The 16852-nt window shown below is 40.2% G+C and overlaps 1 protein-coding gene across 5 annotated transcripts in view; it reads right to left on the bottom strand.

Moving 5' to 3' along the window:
• The window catches only part of PPP1R21 (protein phosphatase 1 regulatory subunit 21), a 78485-nt gene that overhangs the window by 24957 nt on the left and 36676 nt on the right, over positions 1-16852 (bottom strand). For all 5 annotated transcript variants that reach the window (XR_008444585.1, XM_054024586.1, XM_054024587.1 and 2 more), the window contains exons 10-17: positions 14069-14170; positions 13894-13982; positions 10720-10856; positions 9714-9806; positions 6894-7021; positions 3980-4132; positions 2758-2850; positions 119-355 (exon numbers count right to left, since the gene is read on the bottom strand). Coding sequence is in view for 4 of the 5 variants with exons in the window: in XM_054024586.1 (XP_053880561.1) it covers positions 119-355; positions 2758-2850; positions 3980-4132; positions 6894-7021; positions 9714-9806; positions 10720-10856; positions 13894-13982; positions 14069-14170 (1032 nt within the window). In the remaining variant the exon portion in view is untranslated. The remainder of the gene's footprint in view (positions 1-118; positions 356-2757; positions 2851-3979; positions 4133-6893; positions 7022-9713; positions 9807-10719; positions 10857-13893; positions 13983-14068; positions 14171-16852) is intronic.

Raw genomic sequence — 16852 nt, 5'->3', positions numbered from 1 at the left:
AAATGATATTGTTCCATTGATCAAACAATATTACCGAAAAGTTGCTGTTTCCAAGTGTAAAAGATCTTTCCTCCAGCACACTGAGAAATAAAAGGATCTGAGGAAAAAAATCACTTACCAGACTCATTCTTTTAACAGGCTCCCTTGAAGTCTTTTTTATGGCTTCTTCTTTCTCTCGTTCGGCTGCATTCAGCAGAACAGAATTTTCTGGCATAGGCTCAATCAACTGTCCACTAAGTGAGCTCTTTAGCTTCTGGTTTTCTTTCTCTAACTTAATTTTGGCTAGCTGGGCCTCAAGCATCCAATGTTCCTTTTCCTGCTCCAGTTTTGCAATCTTCTCCAAACTTTGCTGGACCTTAAGAAGAAAAAGTTAACTGTGTTTGAATTGTAGAAAGAATGTGAAGTGTTGGGAATTAAATTAAGAATTACCCGAAGACATATGGTCTAAGTAAGTGAATGAGATTAGATGGTACAACAGGTTAATGCCTAAAGGCCCAAAGTTCTAGGTTTAATATGCTTAGGTCACAAGTAGAATGTGTTTAATGGTTTCAATTGGTCCCTACTGCATATCTGCACATCACAACAGTCAGCACAATTGGCAATCTTCCATTAAGGGGGATACAGGGCTAGAATATCAGAGTAGTTGTAGGTCAGGATTAGAAGAACTGTATGTGGAAATTTGAACTGCAGTATGCCTGGCTCCAGCCAGCCACTTCACAGCTTTAAGATTTGCGAGCTGATAACAAACATGTTGCAAAAATAAAGGAATAAACACAATACAAATTAAATTTATGGGCTGCAATTCCTCAAGAGCCATAGAAAAATATTTAATCTTGGAAAATTCCACATACATTTCATTTAAACTCCTCTTCCTTAGTACACTCTAAACAAGATATTTTCCATTTATTAAAAGCTCATTAACAACCCACTGATTTCTTTGCACTGATCAGGTAGTTAATATCCAGAACAAGTGTTCTCAAACTTCACTGCACTGCGACCCGCTTCGGACAACAAAAATTACTACAAGACCCCAGGAGGGGGACTGAAGCCGGAGCCCCGCCGAACCAGGCGGGGGGGAGAGGGGGGGGGAAGCTGAACCCCATGGGGTTCAGTCTTGGGGAAGGGGGACTGTAACCTGAGCCCTGCCCCCCAGGGCTGAAACCAAAGCCTGAGCCCTGCCCCCTGGCAGTGGGGCTCAGTCTTAGGCTTCAGCCCTGGCCCCAGCAAGTGTAACACCAGCCGTGGCGACCCCATTAAAATTGGGTTGCGACCCACTTTGGGGTCCCAACCCACAGTTTGAGAACCGCTGATCTAGAGCGGTTAGCCTCTGCTTTAGCTTGGCCCCAGTCTATCCAAACTAGCTACTACCTAATCCCTAAAGTTTGACATATACTCAGCATATGGATTCTCAAGAGAACAAATTAAACTTTATTTAGCTTCCTCTTGCCCCAAAGCTTCCAGAGAGCAACTCCAAAGCTTACAGATCCTCTATGACACTTCGTAATTCATTTTTTTCTGCCAGTGACCATTTAAGATTAATAGAATGCATATTTTAAATTCCAAGTAATCAAATAGATACATTTTAAATTAAAAATCCCTTCAGATAAATATACTTTTACATAATCTTACCTCCTGAGTGCAGGAATACAATAAGAATGGTAATGCCAGATCAAATATACCATATATCTGAGAATAAGATCTAAACACACATTTGTGAACTGAAGGAGGACACAGTTGACTGGAAAGTAAAGTTATGAGACATAGTACAAAGTCCAAGAGATCATTTCTTTAAAAAAACAGAGCAAGAAATGACCAAATCGAACAGGAAATGCTAAATAATGGATACTAGACTAAACTGCATATATTTTCCATTTCTTGCCAAATTAAGTATTCTGTAAAAAATAATCTGATCTCATGTTTTCAGTGGAAAATTAGCATAATGCTGCTGTTGAGGTGACCTATTCTAAAGTATTGTGTTATGGGAAAGCAAAACTCCACTGTTTCTGGATACTATTGTTTGGCCATAATACAGAAAGCTACTGTTCACTGTAAACTGAACAAATGGGAAATCTACAATCTAATCTGAAGTCTCAAATTGAGGAGGGCCATTTGTTTTATAAAGTTTTATAAAGTAACAACCCCTACACTTCTTGTGTAACAGTGCAACATATCTTTATGAGGAATAAGATACTCATCAGGAATCAAAGTATTGTACAGCCCTTTATTTGCTTTGTCAAACGGGTTTCAGTTTTTGGTGGTGCAATGATAACATTCTAATTAAAAATGTAACTTCAGATGGGTGATAATTAGGTTGTTATATCAGTTCTTCCTTCTCAAAAGTGCACGCAAACATCAGTTTTGTGACTGGACAGAAATTTCCATCTTTGTAGTTTGTGCTAGGCTCAAACCAAATCAAATTCCCTTCTCCATCCTACATCTATAATTCCAGAATTCTTTTTACTAAAAGGTTATGACTCTCTTCCTATTACAGAAATGTGAACTAGACATTCAAATGAAGAAGGCTCAAGACAAGTTCTCCCTAATCAGAACAGACTAACAGACATTATAGATCAGCTTGCAACTAATTATAGAAATTGTAAAGCAAGTATAATGTCAGAGTTTACAGATATAAATACATCTGTAATTTCAATTTTGTAACAGACTAACTCAAATTAATACGTGACCTTTAGACATAGCAAACTGTTTTTATTAGAAAAAAGTGTTAACACACATTTGTCAAAATATATACAAGAATACCTGTTGTGCAAGACCTTCTCTACTTTCTGTGGAACTCAGAAGAACTCTGCGATTGGCCAAAGCCTCTTCATAAGGCACTGAATCTGAATAGGGCTATAACCAAAGAAACAGCAAAGGCTTTCACAGTAAATCAAATTATATATTTTCCATGTTCTTTTCTTGATCTCCTCCTCCCCACTGTCCTTGCTAAAGCAATGTGAAGAGTTCTGCTTTGCATGTTTAAAATTTCTTTCATTTCGTTTCCCTATCTAGTAATACAAGCCAGTTGGGTCTCCAAGCAAGGCAAAATGATTAGTACAGTATACATGCCACTTAGGACATGTTTGAAGTCTGCTTAACTGGGACATCCCCCAAGGAATCAATGTAAGCTTTTTGGGGAGATTTAGTGGTGCTTGAATCTTTCGGTTTAGCAGGGTTCATTATTTGCAAAGTACTTTTTATATACAAATTTTGTGTTTCCACTTTATGCTGTTTTTGTCAATTTGCCTCGCTAACCGTTGCCAGTCCCTTCAAAAAAATACAGTAAATTTAACATTCCACATGTATGTTCCTGGCTATTCATATGGAAAGAACAAACTACATATACAGGTGGGGTACCTTTCTAGCAGCCTTGCAGCTGATCCTACTGGCGAAACTGGGGAAACAGTAAGATCAGAGCTTGCTCTCAACCCAGGGTGCTCTGCCACCCCCACCCCTCAGACAACAGCCTTACAGTAGAACCTCAGAGTTACGAACACCTTGGGAATGGAGGTTGTTCGTAACTCTGAAATGTTCGTAACTCTGAACAAAACACTATGGTGGTTCTTTCAAAAGTTTACAACCGAATATTGACTTAATACAGCTTTGACACTCTACTATGCAGAAGAAAAATGCTTTCCCTTTATTTTATTTTTTTTTAGCAGTTTACGTTTAACACGTACACTGTATACAGTATACTGTATTTGCTTTTTTATTATTTTTGGTCTCTGATGCTGCTCGATTGTGTACTTCCGGTTCCAAATGAGGTGTGTGGTTGGTCAGTCCGTAACACTGGAGTTTACAACTCTGAGGTTCTACTGTACTATTAAAATGGTTCTGATAACCAATAATTCTTGTTTCATGGGGGAGGAAAGTCCATTCAATATGGCATCCTGATTAAGAGGATTCTATTGTCTAAGGTAACTGAATTAGATACATTCAAGTAGAGAAGGCAAAGGATTGTAAATGTTAGCTGAACACACACCTTCTTTAAAGATTTCATGTAGGCAACTGCTTTCTTCTTGTACTGGAGCATACATTCAGCTGATAGAGGGCTGATGAACTCTGTCCCTCCCTTAGGCCCACAGCTCAATGAAGCCGTGAAGTGGTCTAAGTTGTTGCTAAAGAATGAGGCAATCTAGACAGGTCAAGAAAGATTTTTACTTTTTTCTATTTAAAGTGTCAGAAATAACAAAAGAGAAAGAATAGTCATGGAACTGAAGTTCATAGCAAAATTGCAAGTACAAATTTATTAGGGGCTTTACAAAACTCACATATTGCACAGGCATGAACTAAACAAAGATCATTCGCAATCATGCCTGCTCCCCTATTAAGCATGTATCTTTCGCAGTACTGCGATGTATCACAACAGTAGCAAACTAATTTGCAAATAGCTTTTTAAAAATGGATCTGGAAATCTTAGAATATAACAGATCTTTACTAGGGCTGTCAAGCAATTAAAAAAATTAATCGCGATTAATCGCACCATTAAATAGAATACGATTTATTTAAATATTTTTGGATGTTTTCTACATTTTCAAATATATTGATTTCAAATTACAACACAGAATACAAAGTGTACAGCACTCACTTTATATTTATTTTTGATTACAAGTATTTGCACCTTAAAAAACAAAAAGAAATAGTATTTTTCAATTCACCTAATACAAGTACTGTAATGCAATCTCTACCATGAAAGTTGAACTTACAAATGTAGAATTATGTACAAAAAACTGCATTCAAAAATAAAACAATGTAAAATTTTAGAGCCTGCAAGTTCACTCAGTCCTACTTATTGTTCAGCCAACTGCTCAGACAAACAAGTTTGTTTACATTTGCCGGAGATAATGTTGCCCGCTTCTTGTTTACAATGTCATCTGAAGGTGAGAACAGGCGTTCTTATGGCACTGTTGTAGCCGGCGTCGCAAGATATTTATGTGTCTCTTCATCTTCAACCACCAGTCCACAGGACATGCTGATGATGGATTCTACTTGATAACAATCCAAAGTTGTCATAACTATAAACAGCCCTCCTGTGTACAGTACTATAAAAAGCCCTCCTATGTACAGTACTATAAAAAGCCCTCCTGGCCAGAGACTCCAAAATCCTTTTACCTGTAAAAGGGTTAAGAAGCTCAGGTAACCTGGCTGACATCTGACCCAAAGGACCAATAAGAGGACAAGATACTTTCAAATCTTGGTTGGGGGGGGGGGGGGGGGAAGGCTTTTGTTTGTGCTCTTTGTTTTGGGGGTTGTTCGCTCTTGGGACTGAGAGGGACCAGACATCAATCCAGACTCGCCAAATCTTTCTGAACAAGTCTCTCATATTTCCAACTTGTAAACAAACAGCCAGGCAAGGTGTGTTAGTTTTTCATCTTTATTTTTTTAACTTGTAAATGTACCTTTTTGCTAGAGTGTTTATCTCTGTTTGCTGTAACTTTGAACCTAAGGCTAGAGGGGGTTCCTCTGGGCTCTTTAAGTTTGATTACCCTGTAAAGTTAGTTTCCATCCTGATTTTACAGAGATGATTTTTACCTTTTTCTTTAATTAAAAGCCTTCTTTTTAAGAACCTGAATGATTTTTCCTTGTTTTTAGATCCAAGGGGGTTGGATCTGTATTCACCAGGGAATTGGTGAAGAGTCCCTCAAGGCTACCTAGGGAAGGGAATTAGCACATTTGGGAGTGATGGCAGCAGACCATGGTAGTTAAGCTTAGAAGTTTTCATGCAGGCCCCCACATTTGTACCCTAAAGTTCAGAGTTGGGAAGCAGCCTTGACAAAAGTAATGTGGACCGACGTGTTCATTTTCATTATTTGAGTCAGATGCCACCAGCAGAAGGTTGATTTGCTTTTTTGGTGGTTCAGGTTCTGTAGTTTCTGCATCGGAATTTTTCTCTTTTAAGACTTCTGAAAGCATGCTCCACACCTCGTCCCTCTCAGATTTTGGAAGGCATTTCAGATTCTTAAACTTTAAGTCAAGTGCTGTAGCTATCTTTCGAAATCTCACATTGGTACCTTCTTTGCGTTTTGTCAAATTTGTAGTGAAAGTGTTCTTAAAATGAACAACACGTATTGGATCATCATCCAAGACTGCTATAACATGAAATATATGGCAGAATGCGGGTAAAACAGAGCAGGGGACATACAATTCTGCCCCAAGGAGTTCAGCCACCAATTCAATTAATGCTTTTTTTTTTTTTTTTTTTTTTAAAGCATTGAAGCATGTCCTCTGGAATGGTGGCCAGAACATGAAGGGGCATACAAATGTTTAGCATATCTGGCACGTAAATACCTTGCAATGCCAGATACAAAAGTGCTAAGCAAATGCCTGTTCTCACTTTCTGGTGACATTGTAAATAAGAAGAGGGCAGCATTATCTCTTGTAAATGTAAACAAAGTTGCTTGTCTTAGTGATTGGCTGAACAAGAAGTAGGACTGAGTGGAAGTAGGCTCTGAAGTTTTACAATCTTTTATTTTTGAGTGCAGTTATGTAACTGCAACAAAAATCTACACTTGTAAGTTGCACTTTCACAACAAAGATTGCACTACAGTACTTGTATGAGGTGAATTGAAAAATACCATCTCTTTTGTCGTTTTGCAGTGAAAATATTTGTAATCAAAAACAGACTTTGATTTCAATTACAGTACAGAATATAATATCTATGAAAATGCAGAAAAACATCCAAAATATTTAATAAATTTCTATAGTCTATTGTTTTAATAGTGCGATTAAAACTGCGATTAATTTTTTTAACTGCGATTAATCGACAGCCTTAATCTTTACATACTTTGTGGTATCCTGAGATCTTTATACATGAGTTAAATCTTTCAGAAAAGTGAGAGATTTTAAACTCTAAATCTAGGCTGACACCATTAGATTTTGGCTAGGAAACAAATTACCTTGCCTGCTCCATTTGTTAAAGCCACTACCGAGGACAAGATGCAGTCATTTGTTGTTATAAGTTTCTGTGTGGCTGTTGGAAGCTCGTGTTCTAAGGCAGCTTTCTGACTGTAGTGCTTGGAAATTTCTAAATGAAAACAATTACATTGTGTTAATTGTCTACATACTACATTGTATTCTTTCCTATACCCCACCCTTAATTGCTGTCAATTAAGAGCTAGTGGATGCTGGGCACTTCTGAAAATATGACCCTAAATGAATTGCTCAAGGTTGCAGCAGCTCACGAGCACTAGAAAGAGGGATTGTTGTGACAAGTCTGTGCTATGAAAAAAAATACATGCTAGAAAAGACTCTTCCGACTTAGACACCTGGCTACTATGAACATATTATGAACTATGATATGGAAAGTAGAAGAAACCCAAAACTTCTCAGCAGCTTTTCACCATCCTAATGGTGCAACAATTTCTCCTCCTCTTTCTGGTTATTTTTGTTCAGCAAGGAATCTTCGTTAGTCTCTTTCAACAACATATCCTCTGGTTCCCAGTAAACCTATTGTGTCTGTTATTGCTTTAATGATAATTTGTCCATTTTGTAAGGGTGTATTGAAAACAAAAATAAAATTAAGATTGAACCAATGATCTCCAGTACAACCACCTTTTAAAAACATGAACCGTAGTATGTAGTAATAAACTGCAGTAATATTGCTAACAGACTGAACAATGGAAATATCTCATTGACAATTACAGAATGTTAATATTTATGCAGCTGACGAGTTACAGTATAAAAATAAGTCAACTAAATTTACCCTTCTTTCCTTTAGGGCCAAAAACCTCAATAGTCTTGGTTCTAGAAAGAGTTCCAACAACATTTAGCATTTTGTAAAGGCATTTTAAAATAATTTGAATTAATCCTCCTGCCAAAATTAGTAACCAACTAGCACTAATAAAAAAAGTCAAATACAATACAGTTTGTTTGCACAATATAGCGATGTCTTCTATACATCATTAAATTATACCTTCTGTGAAAAAGTCAGCAGAGCTGAGCAGCTCTCAAGTTTCTCATTTAGTATACATATTCTAGTTCAGAGAAAATCCTCAGCCCTATCCCCTCCATGGAGAAAACTGTTAGGAAAATTCCAGTATCAGATGGTGGAGACTCTCCATCAGCTGTGATGTTTATGATAGTGGTCATGCACATACATTTCATAGGCGGGTAGATGGGGGTAGGGGGAGCTGTAGACGTGGCATATCTTGACTTTAGTAAAGCTTTTCATACGGTCACGCATGACTCTCTCATAAACAAACTAGGGAAATGCAACCTAGATGGAGCTACTATAAGGTGGATGCAAAACTGGGTGGAAAACTGTTCACAGAGAGTAGTTATCAGTGGTTCAGTGTCATGCTGGATGGGCATAATGAGTGGGGTCCCACAGGGATCAGTTGTGGGTCCGGTTCTGTTCAATATCTTCATCAATGATTTAGATAATGGCATAGAGAGTACACTTATAAAGTTTGTGGACGATACCAAGCTGGGAGGGGTTGCAAGTGCTTTGGAGGATAGGATTAAAATTCAAAATGATCTGGACAAACTGGAGAAATGGTCTGAAGTAAATAGGATGCAATTAAATAAGGACAAATGCAAAGTACTCCATTTAGGAAGGAACAATCAATTGCACACATACAAAATGGGAAATGATTGCCTAGGAAGGAGTACTGCGGAAAGGGATCTGGGGGTCATAGCGGACCACAAACTAAATATGAGTCAACAGTGTAACACTGTTGCAAAAAAAAGCGATCATCATTCTGGGAAGCAGGACCGGCTCCAGGGTTTTGGCCGCCCCAAGCAGCCAAAACAAAACAAAAAAGCCGCGATCGCGATCTGCGGCGGCAATTCGGCAGGAGGTCCTTCACTCCCAGGCGGAGTGAGGGACCGTCCACCGAATCGCCACCGAATACCTGGACCTGCCGCCCCTCTCCGGAGCTGCCGCCCCAAGCACCTGCTTGAGAAGCTGGTGCCTGGAGCCGGCCCTGCTGGGAGGTAGTAGAAGAGCAACAAAAGTGATTAAAGGTCTAGAAAACATGACCTATGAGGGAAGACTGAAAAAAATGGGTTTCTTTAGTCTGGAACAGAGAAGACCAAGAAAGGACAGGTTCAAGTGCATAAAATGTTGTTACAAGGAGGAGGGAGAAGAATTGTTCTTAACCTCTGAGGATAGGACAAGAAGCAATGGGCTTAAATTACAGCAGAGGAGGTTTAAGTTGGACATTAGGAAAACTTCCTGTCAGGGCGGTTAAGCACTGGAATACATTGCCTAGGGAGGTTGTGGAATCTCCATCATTGGAGATTTTTAAGAGCAGGTTAGACAAACACCTGTCAGGGATGGTCTAGATAAGTCCTGGCATGAATGCAGGGGACTAGATGACCTCTCAGGGTCCTTTCCAGTCCTATGATTATAGAATGTACATTTCATTGTCCTTCCACTCTACATGTCAGTTTCATTAGAGTGAGCAGAGCACTGAAACCAGAAGAATCCTGCTCTCTGAAGCACCCAGAGCAGTATTATTGTCTATTTTAATACCCAGCCTACTCACAAGAATGAATGCAACAGCCAGAACAGTGGAGGCACCACAATACACATACACAAACCTGCAAACTAAAATTATGTTCGGTGGTCTAATTTTACGTCTTTCAACCTTTAACATAAACCTTTACAAGCTAAATTACTGGATGTAGATATACTTAGCCTAACTTTCAAAACCAGGCATTCAATAATTAAGATATAGCCCATTTTAAATTGCTTACCCCTCGTTTATTCTCACCTTTCATAACATTATGAAATCCATGAAGACCTGCAGCAATGTGTATGAATACTGAACTGTAATTTGTCCGAAGCAGCCCTTCTGGTTTTATACCTAAAAACCATGCAAGAAAGTTGACAAGTCTATATTCAATGATCAATTTAAAAAATATATCAAACCCTGAAAGTTATCTGGTTTCCGAATGGTGGAAATATTTGCAGGTTATATCTTTAGCACTGAGGAAGCAAGACTTGTTAACTGAACTTGACCCATAATTATTAATGAATTTTTTTTTTTTTTTTTTAAATTGAATTTTGCTAACATAAGCAAGTCAGTCTTCTAAACTTTAGATTTTGCTCAGACATTGCAATTACACCAGAGTATTTTGGTTTGGAAAATCAATTCACTATGTAGTATGAAATCTACACAGTTGTTGCAATATCTTTTACTATCCAAGATAATGGTTATTTTTACCAGGAGCCCATTTTTCCCCCTCTATAAAGGGTCAATTAGGGTCAATCCAGTGATCAGTTACACCTCATTTGCTGCTTCTTTTACTTTGCCACTATATATTTCAATGTTTATTTTACAGCATTAAACTGATGTTTACGTGATTTTTTTTGTGTTTCACTTACATACTACTATAGTTAGAAAGATACCTTACACATTTGTTTGGGTTGTATTTTGTTTGTGTGAGGGGCGGGGGGAAGCTGGCGGTTTTGGTGGTGATGAGGAAGTGCTAGAAGGTTCTGACCTAATAATTGAAGATTGAATGCTCTCCTGTAGGCTTTTTAAGCCAGTATAAGATATAAAGGAACAAGTGATTATACTACAAAAGCTAATGGCCCATTTCATCTTTTTCCTACAAAACAGCATTTAACGTGTAACCCCTATAGCTTAGCGAGTGCATTATTATGTCCCGTGAAGACCTATTTTTTTGTTTCATATTTGCATATGGTTGGTTCAAAACCAGGAAGCATTAGCATCCTTCATATTCGAACAGATTGGAGCCATAATGGACACTTACTTGGTAAGACAATAAGACTAATGTATACGTGTAACTTCTCAAAGATTGCAGTAATCTTCTTCATATCATTGTGGAGCTCCAGATTCCTGGCTCTTAAAGCAGCTGTGCAAAGAGAAGATTCACACTCTTCTTCCAAACTAGGAATATATGAATTTATTTTTTAAAGTGAATATCTTGCCAAACAAACGCAAAATTTTCATAATCAACAGGATAAACGTCTCTGCTGCTGTTTAAATTCTGAGTCAGAGAAGTAACAAGAAAGAAAGGGGCTGAGAATTTTATTTCTTTATAAGAACATAAGAAGGGCCATAGTGGGTCAGACCAATGGTCCATCCAGCCTAGTACCCTGTCTTCCAACAGTGGTCAATGCCATTTGCTTCTGTTCATTTCCTCTGAATAGGGCACTTAAGTGATCCATCCCCTCTCATCCAGCCCCAGCTTCTGGCAGTCAGAGGTTTAGGGACACCCAGAGCCTGGGATTGCATCCCTGACCACCTTGGCTAACAAAGGCCTTGGCTACACTTGCAGCTGTACAGAGCTCTGAGGTAAACCTGTCTTCGTACAGCTGAGTGGGGAAAAGCGCTGCAGTCTGTCCACACTGCCAGCTGCCAGCGCAGTGGTGTGGCCACACTTGCCACATTTGCAGCTGTGTTGGGAGCGGTGCATTATGGGCAGCTATCCCAGCATTCATGTGGCTGCAACGTACTTGTCAAAACGGGGAGGTGGGGTGGATTGTGACAGGGAGTGCAGCGGGAGCGAGAGTGCTTTTTGGAGCACGTCAGCTCTCTATTTTGCAAGTTCCGAACTCCCAGCCCCCTGCTCATTCATTTACTCACTCAAAGCAAGCTGCAAACTGTTTGCTTTTCTCTGTGGTACGAGCTTTGAAACCGGCACTTCCGCATTCCTGCAGCCGGTCACAACAATGGAGAGGATTGGCCACTTGACAAGGTGATTAGTACAGCGCTGCAAGCCTTTACACTCACACCCGTGAGTCGTAGCCACTCCGCTGCAGCTGTTATTCCTCTCGGAGATGTGAAGTACCTGCAGCGGTGTACCCAGGGAGATACAGCGCTGTAAGTGCCCTGCCAGTGTGGATGAGGAGTGAGTTACAGCGCTAGGGGAGGCTTTACAGCGCTGTAACTTGCAAGTGTAGCCAAGGCCAAACATTGATGGATCTATCCTCCACGAACTTATCCAATTCTTTTTTTGAATCCAGTTATACTTTTGGCCTTCACAACATTCTCTGGCAACGAGTTCCACAGTTGACTGTGTTGTGTGAAGAAGTACTTCCTTGTGTTTTAATCCTGCTGCCTATTAATTTCATTGGGTGACCCCCCTAGTTCTTGTGTTACATAAAGAGGTAAACAACACTTGCCTGTTCACTTTCTCCACACCATTCATGATTTTATAAAAGCTTCCATCATATTCCCTTCTTAGTTGTTTCTTTTCTAAACTAACCATTCCAAGTCTTTTTAAACCTCTCTTCATATGGAATCTGTTCCATACCGTAATCATTTTTGTTCCCCTTCTCTAAATCTTCTCCAATTCTAATATATCTTTTTGTGATGGGTTGACCAGAACTGTATGCAGTATTCAAGGCGAGGGCAAACAGGGATTTATATAGTGTCATTATATTTTCTTATTATTGATAGCGTTCCTAATGGTTCCTAACATTGTTAGTTGTTTTTTTTTTGGGGGGGGTGTAAGGGGGGTTGATTGCTGCTGCATATTGAGCAGATGTCTTCATGATGACTCCAAGATCTCTTTCTTGATGGGGTCTAAATTAGTTGTTACCACTTATTTTGTATGCATCATTGGGATTAATGTTTTCCAACGTGCATTACTTTGATTTATCAACACTGAATTTCATCTGCCAGTTTGTCAAATCCCTTTGTAACTCTTCACAGTTAGCTTTGGACTTAACTATTATCTTCAAATTTTGCCACCTCTCTGTTTACCCCTTTATCCAGGTATCTTTATGAATATGTTGAATATCACAGGTCCCAGTACAAATCCTTGGGGAGGCCCGCTATTTACCTCTCTCCATTGCGAAAACTGACCATTTATTTCTACCCCTTGTTTCTTATGTTTTAACAGTCACTGATCATTGAGAGGACCTTTCCTCTTATCTCATGACTGCGTACTTTGCTCAAGAGCCTTTGGTATGGGACCTTATCAAAGCTTTCTGAAAGTCCAAGTACACCATATCAACTGGATCATTCCTGTCCACATTCTTGTTGACACCCTCAAAGAATCCTGATAGATTGATGAGGCATGATTTCACTTTACAAGGGCAGTGTTGATCTTCCGCAGCATATGGATCAACTAGGAGTACTTTAGATAATTTTAGATTATTCATAACCTATGAATAATGGAAAAAAAGATGTTTTTCCACTTCTAGTACCCACCATACTGGTGCTTCATTTTCTTTCCTGTTAATGACTTATTTATTATTTGTAGTATCTTAGCATCTAGTAAGCTCAGGCATGGAACAGGACCCCATTGAGCTAGGCAATGTACAAACAAAATAGAGACAGGGGAGGGGATGGGGGTAGGACAAGACCTTTCTCTCCTTCCACACCTCCTAGCCCATACCCCAATTTTGAGTATTATTTTGAAGGCACAATCCACCTCCCTTCCAACCCACCCAATGGGGCAGGAAATAAGATCTGCACAGGAATAAGGAGAGAAAGAAGACAACCTGCAAAGGGGACAGGCATGTGGCTTTGTTTTACAGGTGCAAATTCGAAGATGCCATAAGTATTCCATGACAAATATCCAAGCCTGGGGCAGACCCAGGAACTCAATGATTTCATTAAACAACCTCACTTAAAGTGATTCCACAGTTGTCAAATCTCATGGATTTATCACAAGATTCACAATATTTGTTATTTTTCCTCAAACTCATAGCGACTGCAACCATGAGAACTTCAGCTTTCTTTTTTCAAATGTAAGTCTCTAGGCCTCATGGTTGCAGGCAAAACCTGGCAAGTGTGTCCCAAATGCTGCTTACTGCCTCAAAAGCCAGAAAGCCAGAAAACCCTAAAATATTTTTTTTTAAATCTCGTGTTTTTTAAGCCAATCGAATGGTGTTTTGGGGGTGGGCTGATGACTTTTGAGGAGTTGGGGTTGGTAATACAAGCTAGAACTCAACAGATTTCAAGAGGAAAATACCTTTTTAACTGATAAGGAAGAATCTTCCTGAGAAAACATGTGTAGGAAGTTAAATGTTCAGAAAAGACCTTCAATTTCACAGTTGTTTCCTAAGGAAAAGATAACCAGATTTAAGAGCTATTTGCACAGTAAAGATTTATTTTTCATCAGGAAAAAATAAGATCAAAAATATTACCAGCACAGTCACTGTATCTTCTGTAATACTCTCAAACAAGTGAAGCATTCCTTCCTCCAGAGGACGAACATAGGATGCATTCTCATGAAGATACTGTGAGAACTGAATACAAAGAGGTTTAAGTGGCACTTGCTAGTAAAGATTACAGACTGCTCAAAGCTGACAGATGAATATTTCACATTAATATAGCACTTTTCATTGTGAAGGATCCCAAAGTGCTTCACAAAAGGTATACACCCCTACTGATGGGCAGCCATACCCTGCACTATTTTGGGAAGGAAAAGACACTGAAAGCAAATTCTGGTCAGGGATACTGGAGCAAATACCTCAGAAAAGGAAGATGGAATTTTTTTATGGCTATGCACAGTAGTCAGAACCTCTATCTCCCTAAAGCTCACTTACAGAAAACTAATGAGCTGCCTTAAAAGTAAAGCTTCATTAAGAACCCTTTAAAAAAAAAAGTGTTATGACAACTTTCTCTTCCAAAGAGGTCTACTTTAGAACAATAGTGCTTTTAAGATGTGCATTCTTATTAGGTTATGAACCCATGAAGATGCATAAGAAGAACACTGGCTTTCAACTGTACTGACACCACAGAATTTTTAAGCAATTTATTCTACAAATCCTGACTGAAGCCATAATAATTCAAAGTAAACTTTTTTTTATTTTATTTCCCCCATAAAAGGATTTGGCTTCATTTACCCACAGGTATTATTTATATTGCAGTAGCATCTAGAAGCCCCTATCAGATATACTGTAAGGACCCTACAAAAATAAAAAAAAGTGTGATGCAATGTAGTCTAATAGTATCAGGGGGTAGCCGTGTTAGTCTTTTCACTCTATGCATCCGAAGAAGTGAGGTTTTTACTCACGAAAGCTTATGCCCAAATAAATCTGTTAGTCTTTAAGGTGCCACCAGACTCTTTGTTGTTAATGTAGTCTAATGTTAACAAGAGGAAAGTGGTGCTTAGAGCTCTTGACATTCAGACATGCACAAAGAAGGATTAAACAAAGGGCAACTGGTAAATCTAAGGATGTTGAAGTACCACAAGCAGAATGTTCTCAAGTTGTATTGACAGGACTCGGAGCTATCTTGTCTGATGCTGAATACACAAAGAAAAAAGTAATACTTGAACCTAGAACTATCCACATCTTCTCTGAAAGTTTAGGAATAGCTTGAAAGAGTCAGACAAAACCTGGAGTTGGGGGAAAATACATCAGTAAGTGTGTGCTAACCCACAATTCCATAGCACAGAGAGGGGACATTTTTGGACAACTCAGTGGAGAAACTGAGATCACACTTGTCAAGCAGATAGATAATAAAAGAAAGCTTCAGGAGAAGCTTTGACATGAGATACTCAACTGTTGGAGAGCCACAGAGGAAGCACTGGAAACAAGAATGTATTGCAACAATTAGACCACGAAAGGGTGAGAATAAGACCAGGTCACAGAAAAGGCTCAGAGGACAGAAGAAGCAAAAAAAATACCTAAACTACTGAATCAGAGACTATTAGAAGCTGAAGGATCAAATAGCAGCAGTGATTTGAGTCTCAGGAAGTTTGAGTCGGAAGACTGAGGTCCCGGTTATGCTGGTACGCCTGAATATGAGATTTGGACATTGGACTATAACCGATTAACTGAATTCTAAAGGAACTCTTTGCAACTATGAAGCTCACCATCTCGGCTATGAATCTGAACCTCAATAGATTGAGCTCATGTCTATGTATATTGATCTTTTAACCATACTCTCTCTCTCTCGTTTTTTAATAAATTTTAGTTTAGTTAATAAGAATTGGCTGTAGTGTGTATTTGGATAAGATCTGAAACATTCATTAACCTCGGAGGTAATGTGTCCGATCCTTTGGGATTGGTAGAACCTGTTATTTTATATGATGAAATAAGATTTACAGAAATTTTCACCATATTTGATGTGGGTACCTGGATGGGAGCCTGAGGCTGGATCACTTTAAGGGAACTGTGTTGTTTGGACTTCTGAGTAACAAGTAAAGTAATAAAGAAGCTGTTTGTGCTGGTTTGGTGAATCTAAGTCAGGGGTCGGCAACCTACGGCACACGTGCCAAACATGACACGCAAGCCGATTCTGAGTGGCACGCTGCTGCCCACTGAGAGGAGGAGGAGGGGCCGGAATGCACCATACTGTGGGAAGAAGGGGGAGGGGGAAGCTTGGCTGCCGCAGGATCAAGCTTCTGCCTCCTGCCCCCGCAGGGGAGAGCGGTGGGGAGAGGGTCCCGGCCCCCCGCCCCACTCCCCGCCCACTGTTCTCCCCTGCGGGGGCAGGAGCCAGAAGCTTGGTCCTGCGGCAGCCACGCTCCCCTCCCCCCTCCCCGTTTCTTCCCACAATGTGGTGCATTCCGGCCCCTCCTCCTCCCAGAGGAGCAGAGCCGAGCACAGCATGCTCGCTGCTCCGCGAGAGAGAGGTAGGGACGGGCCTGGGGGAAGGGGGTGGAACAGGTCATATCCCTCCCAGCCCCCTGCCATGAGCCACTCAGTGCAGAGGGCTAGGAGCACCCCCACGAGCCGAGCACCCCAGCCTTCTGCCCTGCACCTCCCCACCCCAACACACACCCATCCCTCTGCCCTGCACCCCCCACATCCCCCACCCCCCCAGCCTTCTGCCCTGCACCTCCACACACAACCCAGCCCTCTGCCCTGAACCCCCCCCCCCACACCCAGTCTTGTGCCCTGCACGTCCACACACCCCAGCCCTCTGCCCTGACCTCGAGTCCCCCCCCAACATCCAACCGTCTGCCCTGAACCCCCCAC

This window comes from Malaclemys terrapin, chromosome 3, assembly GCF_027887155.1.
Source record: "Malaclemys terrapin pileata isolate rMalTer1 chromosome 3, rMalTer1.hap1, whole genome shotgun sequence".
In the NCBI taxonomy this organism is placed as follows: domain Eukaryota; kingdom Metazoa; phylum Chordata; order Testudines; family Emydidae; genus Malaclemys; species Malaclemys terrapin.
This window is presented reverse-complemented; position numbering and strand designations above follow the sequence as displayed.